We start from the raw sequence: 19,143 nt of genomic DNA, 5'->3' as shown, positions 1-19,143 counted from the left end.
GCCCAGTGATTCTCTATTTCGCTCGCAACTTCTCGGCAGTGTGATTGTAACATTTGCTAGAAAAGTCTGCACTCGCTGTCTCCGCTGCTACATTGATCCGCCTATGATCGGTTGCTGGCATGCACGTATTCGTTCTTGCGGGGTTGAACCGGCTCCGCTAAATCACGTGGAAGTTTGTCACCAAACCTTAAGGCTGGTAGATTTACGTACCGAAGCTACACCTTGACAACGAGGACGTCACAGTGAAGGATTCTAGTTCAACTTGGGTCACAGGAAGGGGGTGCGATACCGGGGGCCTAAATGTCAGTAGGCCTATAGATTGGAACTTTTACATTCCAGTCCCTTCGAAATGGAAGCAGCTGCGATTGGAAATTGAAACCCGTGACCTCGTGCTGAGGTGCAGAATTCCATATCAGCCACAGAAACTAGCTTTGCTATCTATGAAATGTAAATCCGGCTATTCGGTAACAACGCCTTGCTCTTCAAAAAGGCTGCGTTTGCGTGTCTGTTACCGTTTTGTGCGGTGCGTACTTGCGGTCAATAAGCTGCCCTTCCTTTGAATTGCAAGCAGGACAAACTCAGAAGCGGGGGAGATGGAGAGAGAGAAAGGTTGTGCTTCTGACACGCCTCGATTTCTCCCTGGGTTTTCTTCCAGCACGTACCTCTTTTTGAAGAGTAGGCAGGGAGTTGCCAGCCTGCTCCTTGCTTCCCCTTTCCTTTCAAGTGTATACAAGTTGTCAAAACAAATAATAATAATAATAATAATAATAATAATAATAATAATAATAATAATAATAATAATAATAATAATAATAATAATAATAATAATAATAATAATAATAATAATAATAATAATCCCTCGTCTCGTTTTCCTTTCACCAGATATTCTCGGATGAAGACTTCCTGCATCCCGACTCTTCGGGGCTAAGCTTCTTCCTGGCGCCATCGTCGCTTCAGAGAACGCCTTCCATGTGGAACTCCATAAAGTCCGGCTTCGGAAACATCTTCGGGAACTTCGGCTGAGTGAATTCGCGTGCACCGCGACACGGCGGCCGCGAAAAGCCCGGCTGCGTGTCGAGCCGCGCTCGACGAGCGACAGCAATGCCGGAATTCTGCGCTCGCCGGGGCGCCGTCCTGCCCCAGTGCTCGGAGTGTGTTGCTCGGCGTGTTTGACTTCGCATCACCGCTGCCGCCGCCCATTTCTTGCCTTTCGGGAGCACAACACGGCAGCCTTTCCGCAGCTACGTCAGACTTCCGCGCAAGGTTCGCCAGCGTGCTACCCAATCAGGAGGACCCTGTGTCACGAGCGTTAGAGTTTGGTGCAAATATCTCCAAGTGGCCGCCGCGAGCTCCAGTCCTTTGTCCACCAGGCCGACCTGGTGTAGCCGGGGTGTTTGTTGAAAACATGTTCGTGGCTATTTTATTATTTCTTGTAAACTGGCCGTCGTTCGTTTACATGAAACCGTTCCTTCACAAAGTATGACGTTTTGCTTCGTTGGTAGCTTGTAAAAGCATTTTAGTCTTTAATTTCAAGAAGTAATTCATCTAAAAGTTCAACTCATTGAAATAATGACCATTCCTCACTCTAATCTGTTTCGCTGAAGGAGAAATTAAAAAAAAATAACGATGGCTTCGGTGGCTAGTACGTTTCTTCCTCTTCCTTTTTTCTTAATATATGCTGTCGATGCCTTGAAGACAGTTGACTGGCTGCGCTCCGAGGTGAAATTTATGAGCGAAGAGAAAATTTATGGACACAATTTAACTTCTTAATAATATACTAAGAGGCCATCACTGACTTTGAAGCAAGTATTATCAAAGGCCACGCACCAAACCTACGGTAATGCACCTCCTACGGACTCAAACGTCGAATTTCTTTCACGACAGGCCATTGTATGAAACTCTATGGCACCGAGAATCGAGCGTAAAGCTATCGGTTTTTCCGGCCTCATAAGTGCAACAATCGCGTTTACCTTCCTCGTTTTCCTGCCCAGTGGCAGTGGTTCGCAAACCTCTAAGAGCTGGATTCGCGTGCAGCAATGGGTCGTAGTTCGTGACACAATTCTTCGATCATATGTGCGTTCCTCTAGAGGACAATTCCAGCCGAACTTGACGGATGAGTCGCATACTGTTATGTTTGTACGGTTAGAATGCAGTCAGCGGTTTTATCTTTGCACAACATCTATTCTTTTTTTATTTGCTTGCAGGCCACACATCGTGCGTTGTGTGCGTCAGAGTTCTTATCATAAAGAGTGAATCACCTTGTTACAATAAAGAGAGACGAATCTCATCAGCGATGTTTACTTCCTGCTTACTGAACTGTTGTAGCTGGAGGGTGCGAACCCGCACGAGTCCTTGAACTTCGCTGGAGATATCCGCCGACGTGGCTCACTGGCTATAACGTTCTGCTGCAGACCACGAGGTCCCGGGCTCGATTCTCGGCCGATCATTCGTTTGAATGAATGAATGAATGAATGAATGAATGAATGAATGAATGAATGAATGAATGAATGAATGAATGAATGAATGAATGAATGAATTGCTAGAGACTGATAATACCAATAAATATTTCAAATCCCTTCCGTACCATGCACTGGCTGTGTCTGGACTTTTGTAGTAAAAACAGCCAAGTACGAGCTGAGCATCCCACTGTGGTCCTGTAACCCCCATTTTATCAACTTCAGCTTTCATCACTGCGGCGCGATTCAGAAAATATGCTATGGCAAGTAGCTTCGCCAAATCATCGTTGTAACCATCTGATATCCTGAATATCAAATTTCCTTGGAACGACAAATGATGTTCCACTAGAAAAACTGAAGTAACGATTACGAGACTACGGTGCCAACTGTTGCCTACTGTTGCGTACTCCAGGGTAGCGTATCGTACTGCTTCCGAGTTGTAGCGGCGCCTGCCTGTCGAAGCTCGACCGACGTTACTATTGGGTAGCGTGGCGTTGTCGGCGGGCTGCAGGCATCCGGTAGACCATGACGATCGGGCAGGGACGAGACGTTTTCTAGTGCGAAACTTGCGGGGTTTATCCAAAGGTTGTTGAAAAATGAAGGGAAGAGAATGAAGTGATCTTAAAAAGAACATTTCCGAGCCCCTTAAATAGGCTCTCTACAATCTTTGGAGGGATCTTCCTTCCGTTGACGTCACGTGACCGGCACAGAGTCTGATTCGCGGAAAGAGGGCCCTTCCTCTTCCGGTTATACCGAGCCTCTAGTTATACTGAGCCTGCTGCAAGGAGGAGGGCGTCCCGCCTCCGGTTATAGCAAGCCTCAGGTCCGGGACTTGCAGACGCTTGTCTTTCCCTTTTGGGCGTTGCTGGTTCGCGGAAGTTCCCCTGTAGAACTTGACAGCTCTAGGAAAGGGTCCCTCTAAAGTCGCTCACACACACACAAAAGAGGCCTGTAAACACTGCGGGGCTTCCGCCAGACCGGCAGACACTCGAGATGACCATGGCGAATTAGGAAGTCACGCTTCATTTCGAAGAGTCATGGCGGGTGAAAGTCCGTTCTGCACGAGGTGCCAACCGTAACAGAAGTCACGCTTCATTTCGACGAGGCATGGTGGGTGAAAGTCCTTTCTGCACAAGGTGCCAACCGTAGCAGGAGAAGTCACGCTTCATTTCAACGAGGCAGGGTGGGTGAAAGTCCTTTCTGCACGCGGTTCTAGACGCCAGCCATAACACCATTGAACTTTTACCTCCACTGTTTTATGTTGGCTATATTTCATTTCTTTCCATTTCATTTTTTGTTTCCTTAAGGACCCCACTCGGGGCTATTACATAAGGGGTGGTTTGTACATAAAAATACATTTGGACGCGTTCGTTTTAACAACAGAGGTTATTTGTTAAGTTTGCAATGAAACTTGATCGGCAGGTGATGGAAACAATAGACGTGGGAAGGTCGTCCCAATCTTTGGCTGCACGGGGAAGAAAAAGAGGCGGAAAAAGTGACAGTTCTGGTGCGAAAACGGGACACTTGAAGTGCATGTATGGCCGGTGCGGTGTGAAATGTATGTAGGGGGATGGTGTAAAGGCGCTAGGTGCAGTGAAGAATGAAAAATTTTATGGAAGAGGGAAAGGGTGACGATACGACGGCGAACAGAGAGTGATGATAACCCGTATTGTGCGTTTCAGGATGGAACGCTGATATCGTAGGACTATAGGGAAGGAAGGAATCAGGCGGCGCGATTTTGCACTGACTCGAGATCGTTTATGAGATATGTTTGGTTGCGGATTCCATACGGCGGAGGCATATTCGAATTTCGATCTGATGAGTCACTGGTACGCGAGCAACTTTACGTGCTGGGGCGCATGACGTAGGTGACGTTTTAGGAAGCCCAGTATTTTGTTAGCGGATGAAATGATATTAGTTATATGCGCATTCCAAGTGAGATCGTTAGACGGTGTGACACGTAGATATTTGAACGATGATACTGACTCTACAGGGACGTTTGCGATATTATGTGAAGAAAGTAAGGAGTTTTTACGGCAGGAAAAGGAAAAAAAGCTTGCATTTGTTCTAGCTAAGAGATAGAAGCCACTTCTCACACAATTCTTGAATGTGGTTAAGGTCTTCCTATAGGGTTACTTGGTCATAGGTGTTATTTACCATGCGGTAGATTACGCAGTCGTGAGCAAACATTCAGATTTTGCAAGATACACTAAGGGGTAAGTCGTTAATGTATATTACGAATAGAAGGGGGCCGATTACTGAACATTGAGGTACACCTGATTTTACTTTGAGACAGTCGGAAGATTTGTTAATGACATGCACGAATTTAGAACAGTTAGTTAGGAATGCTTCGATCCATTTTAGTACGTTAGGGTCCAAGTTTAACTGGGATAATTTTAGCATAAGTCTTTGGTAGGGGACTGTGTCGAATGCATTTGCCTAATCTAGAAAGATGGCATCAGTTTGTAAGTTGTTGTCAAGGTTAGCATGCCGGTCGTGAAGAAAGATTAATAATAATATTTGGGGTTTTACGTGCCAAAACCACTTTCTGATTATGAGGCACGCCGTAGTGGAGGACTCCGGAAATTTTGACCACCTGGGGTTCTTTAACGTGCACCTAAATCTAAGCACACGGGTGTTTTCGCATTTCGCCCCCATCGAAATGCGGCCGCCGTGGCCGGGATTCGATCCCGCGACCTCGTGCTCAGCAGCCCAACACCATAGCCACGGAGCAACCACGGCGGGTGTGAAGAAAAATTACTAGTTGCGTTTTGTACTAGAATCCTTTCCGAAAGCCATGCTGGCTGGGGTGAAAGAAGTTGTTAGAATCTAGAAAGTTTACAATCTCACAGTAGATGACATGTTACATGATTTTGCACGGGACGCTTGTTAGAGAAATTGGTGGGTAGTTCAGTGGAGAGCTTTTATCACCTGGCTTGTAGATCGGAGCGACCTTGCCCATTTTCCAGTCATCTGGAAGGTTGCCGGTGGAAAGTGACTGTGCATGAAGCAAACACAATAATGGGGCGATGGTATTATGGAATTAATTAATGGGGCGATGGTATTAATTTGGAATTAATTGCATCAATGCCACCTGACGAAGACAGTTTCATATTTTGAATTATAGACGACATACCATCTGTGCAAAATTTGATGGAACACGTACTGGATGTCAACAGCGCGGGGGGGGGGGGGGGGGGAGTTGCGCTTGATTCTTTGGTGAGTATGGACGAAAATGCGGTGTTAAAGGCATTGGCGCATTGCTTATCTGTGAATACGTGTCCTGATTCGTTAGTAAGGCTGATGGTGCAAGTGGAGTGACGGTTTACGACTTGCCAGAATTTTCGCGTGTTATCTGCTAGCATACTTGGTAGATCTCGGTTCAAAAACGTGTATTTTGCGTTACTTATTGCGCCTGTATATTCTTTTTCTGCTTTGTTGTATTTCGCTCAAGCTTCGGGTGTTTCTTTCACTTTCGCTGCGCGAAAAAGACGTTTCTTTCTATTCGAATTTTTTTTCAGTTTGTTTGTGAACCAGGGTTTCTGTGGCGTGGAATGGAATGATACTTTGGGAATAAATTTGCTAGTCAGTTCATTAATTTTATGTTTAAATATCACCCAGTTTTTATGCACGGATCGAGTAGAAAAGTAACCTTCGAAAACCGGAAAGAAGTTTCTGAGCGCGTTGTTTATGGCGTCATAATTACCTTTATCATATAACGTAATTGTTTTCTTGATTTTATCACGTTGTTGAAAGGAGAAGGAAAAACCTGCACGTATTACTTTGTGATCACTAATTTCGGGTAAATATGAAATTGAGGACAAGCAATCAAGATGGTTGGTTAGTATTAAATCTAGGGTGTTATCACAATCGCCAGCAATGCCGTGGGCTCTGATAGTAGTTGAGTTTGGTTAAAATTCAAACAAATGTCAATAAACTATCTTACTTCGCGAGGGTTTGCTGACGAGTGTGTCGGGTTATGCCAAACAATTTTAGGAAAGTCGAAGTCAACAAAAAGTAAAATATGAGCCTTAGGGTGAACGGTCGTGAGTGTGTCCATATTGTTTAGACCACGTGAAAAATTTGAAATAGTGTTCAGCGGCCTGTAACACACCTCGAGTAGAACTGTTTGAGGTGAAGCGCGACAAATTAGCCGCAAAATTTCAATGTCAGATTGAATGCTCAAAACAGAACCTGATATTTCTAGGCCTTGTTAGGAACGGCCTGCAGAGGTGCCGACAAGCAAAGATTTCTCAGCCAGCTGCAGCTGCGAGCGTGGTGAGCTTCCCCGAAGAGACCATGGAAGCCTTCATCACCTGCCGCGGTTCCTAGGGATCTAGGGATCTAGGGAGGACAGAGTGTTTATAAGCAGCTGTTGTGCGGCTGCTGAGTGTGCTTTCTCTCGCAGTCATGTTAGACTGATGAACTGCAACGTCCTTATGTAGATACTGTAAATAAACCCATATTCCTAGTTCTCGATGAGAAGCAGTCCTTCCCTTCAACAACGTCCTCAGCGGGGATAAGTTGGACGACGGCATGGGCCAGCTACCATCTAATTCATGCCCGACTCCAAACATGACAGCCTACAGCGATTAGCACACGGCATCCTCGGCCGCGTTTGCGGTCGATGCGGAATAACTGAAAATCCGGCAGATCCGAAAGCACTTCGGCGTGTGTTACTTCATCTGTAAGCCATGTTTCTGTGACTATCATTATATTGCTGTTGGAAGATGCCACAAGATTAGACAGCAGTTGACGCTTCGGTATGAGACTGTGAATATTCGTGAAGATTACAGAAAAAGAAGCATCGCTCCGTGATTTGATTCGGGGGTGGTTCAGCTTACTGTTAGCGTGCGGTGATCGCAATGCGATTTCTTTGACTGATTGCGATGCATGGTCAAAAATGTAGCGCTTCGAGTGCATGTGTAAGGTTTTGAAACGCATTTGAAAATTTTCTGATTTCTGCTTGGCGAAAGCAACTAGGTGGCGACGGGCAGTACGAACCGTGAGGGAAAAATCTTCACCAACACTGCAATTGGTTCCTTTAAATTTTCGGGCATTTGCAAGGGCGTTTTCCTTGGTTTTGTAGAACGTGAACTTAACAATTATTGGGCGGCAGCGATCATTTGTATGGCGTCCGAGACGATGCGCGCGATCTATTTGTTTCGGGTCGATCTTGTGTCGGCTTGAATTGCCACAAGGTGTGCTCGCAGTGGCAACAGGCTCTGGTAGTGTCGTTCCATTTCACTCATGCGCTTGTTAAGGTCCGATAACACTTTTTCAGTTGTTAGGAGCTCGTTTTTAGTTCTTGAACTTCAGGTATCAGTTTGTTTTGGAAAGTACCAATTTTTTGGAGTTCTGCGAGGGTTTTTGTCCATTTCGGGACCAGGGTTAGTTTCGATGTTGCCCGATAACAACAGTAGTACAGAGCAACCAGCAAGAGAACACTTGGTAATGACAGCGACAAGACACTGCGGGTTTGGCAGCCGCACTAGAAAGTAATTTTTTTGCATAGAGGCTAGTGTGCTTACTAACCTGCATTGTTTGGCTCAACGGGTAAGTGAACCGCGTTGTGGCACAGCTACTTAGCGCACAAGGTGCAGTCGACGGTCGTCGGTGATGTATAGGTGCTTGCAGTGGTGATGCCAACTTCGATGGGGCGGTCCAAGGTGAAGTGGGGGAGGGGCCATTGCCAGGCGGGAAGGTGCCGTTCCAAGAGGGGTCCAGCGGAGGGATTGCCAGGTCAGGGAGCAGCAGGCGAACGACAGCTATGAAGAACACCTGCATTGTTTGGATCAATGGGTAAGTGAACTGCGTTGTGGCACAGCTACCAAGCCCACATCTGTGTCCTTTATGCAATGAGGGTGAATCTATCCAACACTTCTTTTTAGCATGTTGTCGGTTCATTATTCAAAAGAAGATCTTTTTAGAACCCTTCCAAAACCTTGACTTGAATTTTACTCTTCTTTCTTTAGGGGCTACTGTGCCGAGTTGTAGGAACAGGAACGTTCGTGAAGCCCTCTGCAAATTTCTGCGCGAAACAAAAAGAATTTTATGCTGAAATTGTTCTTTTTACTTCTTACGCTCACATATTCTTTACTGTAATTTCTAGATATTTGATCATTCATATCTTTAACAGTACACATTTTAACTCACATTTACAAGATGATTATTCCGTTTCATCTGATCCGCCCGATTCGTCGACGATCCCCCACAGTGGGCTGCGCCATTTCACGAAGGAACGAGCTCGCCGGCCATGCTTTGCAGTTGCTAGCAATGCCGTGGACGAGCTGCTTTCATCTCGGTGCTTTGTCGCGCTTCAGGTCCGCACACGGGCTACAGAGTGCGCGCACCAAGGCACCCTACGCGGGGCGGCGGCGAGGCACGGTACGCATGGAGGAGCGAATTTATTCCGGCGGAGCAAGTAAAGTATGTTGGCAACTTCAGAAGTAACTTGCAATTTTCGGTCAGAATTAGGGATTCTGTCTTGGCACGGAAGGGGTTAAATGTCACCTGTAGCACTTGGCACAATTCCTCCTGTGGCGGCTGAGATGCCATGAGCGGCCGCGTTTCTTTTATAAGCCTGCCTGGTTATCGAAGCGGGCGCATTGAACACTGCGGCGGGACCGGCGAACATCGCGGCCGCGTCTAGCCCGATGATGATGATGATGATGATGATGATGATGATGATGATGATGATGATGAAGCCTCAGTTAATGGCACAAACCTACTGAGGGGGATAGGCCACGAATCGGGTGGTAATATGATTCAATAAATAAAATAACATATATTGGTTAATAAATCATCATCATCATCAGCCTGGTTGCGCCCACTGCAGGGCAAAGGCCTCTCCCATACTTCTCCAACTACCGCGGTCATGTACTAATTGTGGCCATGTTGTCCCTGCAAATTTCTTAATTTCATCCGCCCACCTAACTTTCTGCCGCCCTCTGCTACGCTTCCCTTCCCTTGGAATCCATTTCGTAACTCTTAATGACCATCGGTTATCTTCCCTCCTCATTACGTGTCCTGCCCATGCCCATTTCTTTTTCTTGATGTCAACTAAGATATCATTAACTCGCGTTTGCTACCTCACCCAATCAGCTCTTTTCTTATCCCTTAACGTTACACCTATCATTATTCTTTCCATAGCTCGTTGTGTCGTCCTCAATTTAAGTAGAACCCTTTTCGTAAGCCTCCACGTTTCAGCCCCGTACGTGAGTACTGGTAAGACACAGCTGTTATAAACTTTTCTCTTAAGAGATAATGGCAACCTGCTGTTCATGATCTGAGAATGCCTGCCAAACGCACCCCAGACCATTCTAATTCTTCTGATTATTTCAGTCTCATGATCCGGATCCGCAGTCACTACCTGTCCTAAGTAGATGTATTCCCTTACCATTTCCAGTGCCTCACTACCTATTGTAAACTGCTGTTCTCTTGCGAGACTGTTAAACATTACTTTAGTTTTCTACAAATTAATTTTTAGACCCACCCTTCGGCTTTGCCTCTCCAAGTCAGTGAGCATGCATTGCAGCTGCTCCCCTGAGTTACTAAGCAAGGCAATATCATCAGCGAATCGCAAGTTGCTAAGGTATTCTCCATTAACTCTTATCCCCAATTCTTCCCAATCCGGGTCTCTGAATACCTCCCGTAAACACGCTGTGAATAGCATTGGAGAGATCGTATCTCCCTGCCTGACGCCTTTCTTTATTGGGATTTTGTTGCTTTCTTTATCGAGGACTACGGTGGATGGGGAGCCGCTATAGATATCTTTCAGTATTTTTACATACGGCTCGTCTACACCCTGATTCCGCAATGCCTCCATGACTGCTGAGGTTTCGACTGAATCAAACGCTTTCTCGTAATCAATGAAAGCTATATATAAGGGTTGGTTATATTCTGCACATTTCTCTATCACTTGATTGATAGTGTGAATATGGTCTACTGTTGAGTAGCCTTTACAGAATCCTGCCTGGTCCTTTGGTTGACAGAAGTCTAAGGTGTTCCTGATTCTATTTGCGATTACCTTAGTAAATACTTTGTAGGCAACGGACAGTAAGCTGATCGGTCTATAATTTTTCAAGTCTTTGGCGTTCCCTTTCTTATGGATTAGGATTATGTTAGCGTTTTTCCAAGATTACGGTACGTTCGAAGTCATGAGGCACTGCGTATACAGGGTGGCCAGTTTCTCTAGAACAATCTGCCCACCATCCTTCAACAAATCTGCTGTTACCTGATCCTCCCCAGCTCCCAAGGCTTTCTTTACTTCTTCCGGTGTTACCTGTGGGAGTTCAAATTCTCCTAGACTATTCCCTCTTCCATTATCGTCGTGGGTGCCACTGGTACTGTATAAATCTCTACAGAACTCCTCAGCCACTTGAACTATCTCATCCATATTAGTAATGATATTGCCGGCTTTGTCTCTTAACGCATACATCTGATTCTTGCCAATTCCTAGTTTTTTCTTCACTGCTTTTAGGCTTCCTCCGTTCCTGAGAGCATGTTCAATTCTATCCATATTATACTTCTTTATGTCAGCTGTCTTACGCTGGTTGATTAACTTCGAAAGTTCTGCCAGTTCGATTCTAGCTGTAGGGTTAGAGGCTTTCATACATTGGCGTTTCTTGATCAGATCTTTCGTTTCCTGCGATAGCTTACTGGTATCCTGTCTAACGGAGTTACCACCGACTTCTATTGGACACTCCTTAATGATGACCACAAGATTGTCGTTCATTGCTTCAACACTAAGGTCCTTTTCCTGAGTTAAAGTCGAATACCTGTTCTGTAGCTTGATCTGGAATTCCTCTATTTTCCCTCTTACCGCTAACTCTTTATCGGCTTCTTATGTACCAGTTTCTTCCGTTCCCTCCTCAGGTCTCGGCTAATTCGAGTTCTTACCATCCTATGGTCACTGCAGCGCACCTTGCCGAGCACGTCCACATCTTGTATTATGCCAGGGTTAGCGCAGAGTATGAAGTCTATTTCATTTCTAGTCTCGCCGTTCGGGCTCCTCCACGTCCACTTTCGGCTATCCCGCTTGCGGAAGAAGGTATTCATTATCCGCATACTATTCTGTTCCGCAAACTCTACTAATAACTCTTCCCTGCTAATCTAGTGCCTATGCCGTATTCCCCCACTGCCTTGTCTCCAGCCTGCTTCTTGCCTACCTTGGCATTGAAGTCGCCCATCAATATAGTGTATTTTGTTTTGACTTTACCTATCGCCGATTCCACGTCTTCATAGAAGCTTTCGACTTCCTGGTCATCATGACTGGATGTAGCGGCGTAGGGCTGTACAACCTTCATTTTGTACCTCTTATTAATTTTCACAACAAGACCTGCCACCCTCTCGTTAATGCTATAGAATTCCTGTATCAGGGAATGAAGGAGGCTAGCAATGTTAAGCTCATTCACTCTTTTGCTATAAGCCACATCATTTACGTAGCCGCGTACCTTAACTGGTACAAGGCAGAAGAGGACAAAGTCAATACACTTATAAGGAAAGCTTTTAAGCAGGTCATAGGCTTGCCCAAAAGCACCAGTACTGAGATATTAATGCAGCTGGGCATGCATAACACCTTAGAAGAATTGATTGAAGCTCAGCAGACAGCTCCTTTGGAAAGACTAACCGGCGCCAAGAGTGGCAGTAGTATACACGATAAATTACGAATTAATTACCATAACCAGTGTGAAGAAGAATACGCGTCTCGCGGCACGGCCGCATCGCCAACGCGCGGCTCGGCTCGCGCTGTCGATTGCCGGCGTCTTTTTTGGACAGTGCTTCGGGCTGCGTCGCCGTTCCCGGTCGCTGTTCCTTTGTATCAGGAGCCGCCAATAAACCTCTTCTCAATTGGTGGAGGTGCTGGGACTCAAACCCGGTCGCTTGAAACCCTGGAGCTGCGATCAAGAACGCTACCGCCCGCCATGACCGACAGCTCATCCCAAACGGCGCCGACGCCACAGTCCGTTACCTGCACCGGCGTTCCAGGACAACGAGACCCCAAGATCTTCAGCGGTGCAGACGACCAAGACGTAGAAGACTGGTTTGTGTCATATAAACGGGTGAGAGCGCACGACAAGTGAGATGATCCAGCGAAGTTAACCCACGTCATCTTTTATCTCGCTGGTGTCGCCCAACTCCGGTTTCACAACCACGAAAGTGACGTACTCACATGGTCAGTCTTCAAGACAACCTTTACGGAAGTGTTCGGCAAACCCGGTGTTCGCAAGCTGCGCGATGAACAATGCTTGCGCGCCCGAGCACAGCAGGCGGCAGAAACGTTCACGAGCTACAAAGACCCAAGGTTGCGTTGGCCAGAGAGATTAGGAGCAAGATTCAAACCCCATTTTACCGAAAAATATGCACCAGGAATTCAATCAGGGCCGGCGAACGAGCAGATATAAAGCTCTACTCAAACACTATTGCAATGATATGCGGAAGCTATTCTACTTGATGAGCTAGCGGCGCTTGACCACAACTCAGAAATTGTTAAGATGCTGTGATAAGCGTACCACAGTTCAACAACGTGGACACCTGTAATCACGCAGCGTATAAATACACGCATCCGAGATACGAGGAGGAAAACTCGTCAGTTCACACTCGGCTTTTGCAACATCCGTTCGTTGTAATCGATACCTAATCTGTATTGTCGACACAGTGGTAAGTTTTGAGTTCAGATGAACAATAGTGTCAGTACACTAAAAGATCCTTCGTACTCTAGCCTTTCAAAATGTTTTGTGCTTTTCATGTATGGCGTGGTTCCATGGTACAGTTTACTGATATGCACGAGAAAATATTGTGCACGGATTTCAAGACTGGTGATACTGCATCAAAGACTGCTTGCACTTTAATCCTTTTCACTAGTTTATCTATTCAAATGGATTTAACATAGTTCCGCTGAGCAAATTCAAGACGATAATTCCAACGAGCCACATCACCGATTTTGTGAACATATTTTGCAGGCAAATGTAAACGGAGACAATCTGCAGGAATTGCAAAATATTTTCCATTCGGCGTGTAGGCCTTTAGAATACATAATCTAATTAAGGCCTCCAAAATGAAGGTGTGTGTGTGTGTGTGTGCGCGTGTGTACGTGTGTGTGTGCATGCGTGCGTGCCTGCGTGTGTGCGTACGTGCGTGCGGATCCTGCTAAAGATCCAGATATTACTCTCCGTATAATGTATACGGAGGTATACTTAATAAAGAATTGAAAGAACCTCTATGGACAAGACGGCGTCAATCTATGGTTTCTATTTTGTGCCGACTGCCTGCATGGCGGGGGAAGAATGCCGCGTTCACTCGTGGGTCGTTCCCTCTCTAGTCAGGTAAGTTTTGACGGTAAGATGGGGCGCAGCAATAGCTAGCAACGTTCATAGAGAAAAAAATCGCCGCCCAAGCACTCAGTACAGATGATTAACCAGCGAAGCTGAAACATGCGGCCTCAGTGTTTATCAATAGGCTTTGTTAAGTTTATTCGCGTCGTCGCTTTTTGGTATTAAGACTGTATACGCCCTTTTAAAAGATGGTGGCAGACGACCTTCTTGATACACCTCCTTAAAAACACGTTCTAACACGATGGCTTTCTGCGAACAGAAGGCTTTGTGTGAAAAGCTTCTGTTAAGCCATCAGGTCCTCGCAATTTTCCAGGGTTAAGGTCTTCAATGGCCATTTCTATCTCCTTTGCTGTGATATTTACTGATAAACTTTCTGTTTCTTTAGCGTCTAATCTAGGTAGAGCGGTTAGAAAATGGCTTTCATACCCAGGCTTGCTCGGTATTCTACACTTGAAGGGCTCTCTCTAATATTCCTCAAAGGCATAATTGATTTCTTCGGCATCTCTAGATATTTTCCCTTTGTATTCAATCTCACCTATTTCGTTTCCCCTCGCATACTCTTTCTCAGTTCCCAAAGCAGGCTTTGTTGGCATTTCATCAGCCAAGATCTTTTGCGTTCATGCACGAACAAGTGCGCCACGGTGTTTTCCCGTGTCGATAGCCTGAATTTTATTCTTTATTTCCCTTATTTCTTCCATAAAGGTTATTTTCATCTTGGCGCTCTTCAAAACGTATTTATACTGCTCGCTCTATGGCGTTCATTTTTACGGCTTCTTTAAACATCTTCCGTCGCTCACCCCATACTTTTTCAGTCAAAATTTGCTTCAGCAATTTCTGTTCGTACACTTTTCAGAAATTGATCGTCTTTTAACAGTTTCGCATTTCATTTCGATGCTTCCCATTTCATTCTATGTTTCGCGGTGATCTCTTTCCCTATGGTGAAGGCAACTAAACAATGCTCGGTAAATGTTATGTTCAACACCTTGTAATCATCACACAGTGTGGAAATTCTTGCAAAAGGTAAGTTCTGCCTAACCTTGCATGGTTATTGCCTTGAAAATGAGTATAATGATTATTGCCCCCATTCGCGTAATGTGCAATGTCTTCCAACAGGGCTCTACCAATGGCCCCCCTCAGAAAGACGCCGCTCTTATCAGATCACTCGAACGAGCGTCCGAGTTCAAAACGCAATTGAAACCTCCTAACAGTATCAAACTGTCTGTTTTCAGGTACTGCGATATTTCTTGAAAGAAACTTAGCCGGTCATTCACTTTTATTGGTGCATACGCGTGCCACTTGTTCAACCTGCGTTTCCAAGGACGCTGCCGATTCTCCGTTACCTCCATAAATTCGAGACCCTCGTCGTCAGGTTGCCTGCTGTCCGTAACTCTTGCCTGCGTACGCACGCAATCATGTGCTTCATTGCCGGATTCCAGGCACTGAGCACTCTACAGTCTCTTCTAATGTGTCCTTTGTGTCAACACCGAAGGCAAATTGGAGCTCTCGCGAAAACGAAGACAAGCACTGAGGCACCAAAGGCCTTGAACAAATGTGGCAGAGCGCCCGGTGTTCTCTCGGAGCGTCATCCGCACAATGCGCGTGGTGACTCGGCTCGCTCGAAGTCCGTCACCTCTTGTCGAACCAGTTTCACTTCGCCGTAGTGGTCGAAAGCACTCTTCACCCCGGTAACGTAGCATGAAACCCAGTGCACTTAGAGTGTGATGTCTTGCTGTAGAGGGTCAATGACGGCGCAAAAGTGCCCTTTTACCTCCAGACCACCCGCGTTAACCAGCACTTCCTTCACCTGTAGAGTTCGTAGCTTGATGAGCCACACATGCGTCATTTCGAAGGGCCCTTTACCGGCCACGTCTTTCAGTGCACCGAGTTCTTGCAGCGGGTCACGGAAACCTTCGAGGGGGAATGTCCTCCCGGCAGCGTCGGAGTGTAAGAACAAACATAGTTTGTTCTTACACTTCATAGTTTTGCTTGATGGCAAAGTCGGTAGCACGTACCGATAGCCCGGTGGGGTGACAGAAGTCCTTTTACCACGGCCAGACGCGGCCGCTGAAACCGCTCTTGCAGAGCTCGACATCTTGCAGCCGAACGCGTCCATGTTCAGAGGCATAGTGTCAGCCACTGTCGGGTCGTCATGCGTGCCCTTTAAAGGGGGTTTTATATTAAAAGCACTTCTTGTTGGGCTAGTTGGTAGCTATTCATTATAAGATATGAAGACGCCAAATAAACAGACACACTCAAGAGAAGAAAACGGGACAGGGCGCCTTTATTCTTTCACGCATCTAATAAAACATTCATGACGCACCACGCTCAAGAAACCTCATCTCGGCCTTATATAATGATATCGAAGTATCGCTCACGCACAAGCTGCCTTTCTTGCCTATGCGATAGGCTTCAACCAGTTCCCTTGCTCTAGTATATGTACTTCGGGCAAGAATCCGCACATCTGAAAAACGTGGTTCACAAGAGCGTGAGGAACAGGTCCCGATGTGCTTAGGCAAATTTGGGCCCTTTTTCATTTGCTAAACATTTCTTTCATGCTCCCTGACACGCTCATTAACACAGCGCCCGGCCTTGCCTATATAGGAACGACCGCGCGAAAGGGGGATCTCGTAGACAACCCCTTCGGCACACTTCATGAAAGGTCGCCCATGTTTGGTTCCACAGCCTTTTTCGCTTCTTTTTTCTTTTCTTTTGGCGATTTGGGAGCAAAGGCTTCCGAGCTTCCTTGGGGCTGAAAACACTAGCGGGACGCCATGTCTGCTCGCTACCTTTTTCAGATTGTGGGCCACCTTGTGCACATACGGTGGCTGTGCCGTATGTGCACAAGGTGGCCCACATGATGTTTATCCCACATGATGTTTATGTTTATAGGTAGCCCACATGTTTTATATGCATGACTAAGTAGACGCAGCGCAAGGCGCGAGTCAGTCACAGGCATCCCCTCCCTTCAGAGGGGGAAAGGGCGTGATTGCGTGTTAGCTCGCCTCGCTTCCGCTGTTTCCTCGCAGTTCAGGCACGGCAGTCAGATGGGGAGGTCGCGTTTGCTTCGTTCTGCCGAAGAGCAGGCTGCGTTGAAGCAACGGCAACGGGAGCGGGCCGCGCATCGTGCGTTCAGCCGAAGAAGACGCGATGTTTGATGAACGCCACCGGGAACTCGCTCGAGGAAGGGCTCGTCGTCGACGTGCCGACCTCGCCGCGAGGGAGCGCGAAGCCGAGGAATTACGACAGCAAACAGTCGCGGAGCTTCGTTTGCACTCCTCTTCCCGGTAGTGGCATAATGTGTCTCAAACGCTAAAGAAAACTATAACCGACCCTTCCCCTAGGGTTGCGCAAGCTTCGTGTGTACTCCTGTTCCCGGTAGGGGAGGTAGGGGATGGTCCAAGGTTCATTTCATTTCCCATAATGCTGATGTCTGTCGCCTAGTATATAGCCTCATCTGTCCTTGGGCAATTCGCTTAAACATTGAGCGCTTGCCCATGTCGTCTTCCTTCTTCTGTGAACCTCTTTCGCCTTCCCATTCCTGTTTTATTACGATGTAACGAGTACACAGGTCTAACGTGCGCTAAACACATGCAGAGACTAGCCATCGAAAAATGCCAACACAACACGTAGAGTGTGTTCCCTCTCACGCGAGCTGAACATGGTCAGAACGGGGCCATGTCTGAAATTTCCAGGAAGGACAAGAGGCTGCCATTTCAAGGCTTAACAATGTCGTTCTTATTATTATAATAGCATGAGAGTAATACCAAGAGGTAAAACAGGAAAACAGTGAATTGGTGACGTAAAGTTTGGGGCTTGCTCATTTTCCATAAGCGTACTTATGGTTATCTTGAATACTGGGTGCAGCTTTAATCTGCTTGCTTTTTAAAACGTATGATGCGTAGAAGATGGTGGCGCCTTTAATTCGCACCGGCAGTTCCTCTCCACATAGGGATTCGCAAATAATAACGGTCGCACTCATGAAAAAAATCACATACGATTACTCTAAAACTTAACGGATAAGTCTGAAATTGAAACTCATAAATAAGTCGATCATATTTTCTGGAAAGATGTTTTCCGCTCAATCATATCTTTAAAGTTCATAACGTTCGTAATCCGAGTTCCATATTTCAATTGCAATGTTTATTTCATAGCATGACGATGCTGGTATTTTCATATCTGATACATCTGTTTTTATAAGTGGCAGAGCTTTTACTTTGTTGGTTTGTAACAACTTCATAGAATTGTCCGGCAGGATTTTGGCGACTCGGGCTCAAGTCCCCCACGACGGGACGTCGAGATCTTGTGAACCTGCTGGACGACCCAGTGTTGGTCGCCGCGGTCGGAGCTGCGCAGAGCGGCGGCCCACCTCAGCGATAAGGACTCAGAGTTTAACTCGTTGTTGCGTTGAGCGTTTCATTCTTACAGCATGTGTTTGAGTGTAGCTGTGACTTGTTTGCATATCTTACATGTGTTTGAGTGTAGCTGTGACTTGTTTGCATATCTTACATGTGTCATCTTTGTGTACTTCAAGGAATGTCCGTTTGAGCCGAAACGGGTTCGGGAAGATATTTGTTTGCAGTTGACATAAGGCCACCGATGGTGCTCTGTTTAGATCTCTGTGTGGTGGTGGGAATGTTCTTCTAGCTTGTTGGTGCATCTTTGTGACATCGTCGTATCTGGTCAGTCTGTCTCATTCGGCTCGCGGGTCTTCTCGAGAGGCCGGTTGGGCGCAGTCCGTCAGCTCTCGTAATCTGCGGTGGGCTACCCCGTTGAGGTTCAGGGATGCCTGGTCGCCCGTGTTGACGTCGGCGGGGAACCATACGGTTACTCTCGGATGAACCTCGGGGGTGCGTCTTCACTTAAGGATGTTGTTGGCTTTGGGCGAAATGCGTCCTTTTCTCACCGCCGCCTGCGAGTCTGTCAGGATGGTGTTGCAGTCCGGATTCGAGAGGGTCAAGGCGATGGCTACCTCTTTGACTTTCTCTGGATGTTGGGTTTCGACGCTACACGCGTTGTCACTTTCGGAGTTGGTGCCTATTACAGTGAAGCGTCAGCCTTCGGGGTGTTCCGCGGCGTCGACGAAGCGCGCGTCGGTCTACCTGCCGTACGATCGGAGGGGGGCTTTGGCTCTTGCTAGTCGGCGACCTTTGTTGAAGACTGGGTGGACGTTCCGGGGGATGGCTGAAACGTGCATAGTTTCTCGGGTTTCCTTGAGTATTTGTGCTTTGTGTCCGTATTGGTTGTGGTACGTGATGCCCAGTCGGTCGAGGATGCATCGGCCCGTGTCGGTCTTTGTGAGTCTTTCGAGCTGAAATATGCGCTGTGCTTCGGCGATCCCCCCACCGTGTTGT

The 19,143-nt window shown here is 46.7% G+C and overlaps 1 protein-coding gene across 1 annotated transcript in view; it reads left to right on the top strand.

Annotated features, from left to right (window-relative positions):
• LOC142575180 (carboxypeptidase D-like) overlaps positions 1–2,290 on the top strand; it is a 193,700-nt gene extending 191,410 nt beyond the window's left edge. The window contains exon 10 of the mRNA XM_075684274.1: positions 883–2,290. Coding sequence (XP_075540389.1) covers positions 883–1,023 — 141 coding nt within the window. The 3' untranslated portion in view covers positions 1,024–2,290. The remainder of the gene's footprint in view (positions 1–882) is intronic.
• Positions 2,291–19,143: the final 16,853 nt, after the last annotated feature.

The sequence above is a fragment of the Dermacentor variabilis genome, chromosome 3 (assembly GCF_050947875.1).
Source record: "Dermacentor variabilis isolate Ectoservices chromosome 3, ASM5094787v1, whole genome shotgun sequence".
Taxonomy (NCBI): domain Eukaryota; kingdom Metazoa; phylum Arthropoda; class Arachnida; order Ixodida; family Ixodidae; genus Dermacentor; species Dermacentor variabilis.
This window is presented reverse-complemented; position numbering and strand designations above follow the sequence as displayed.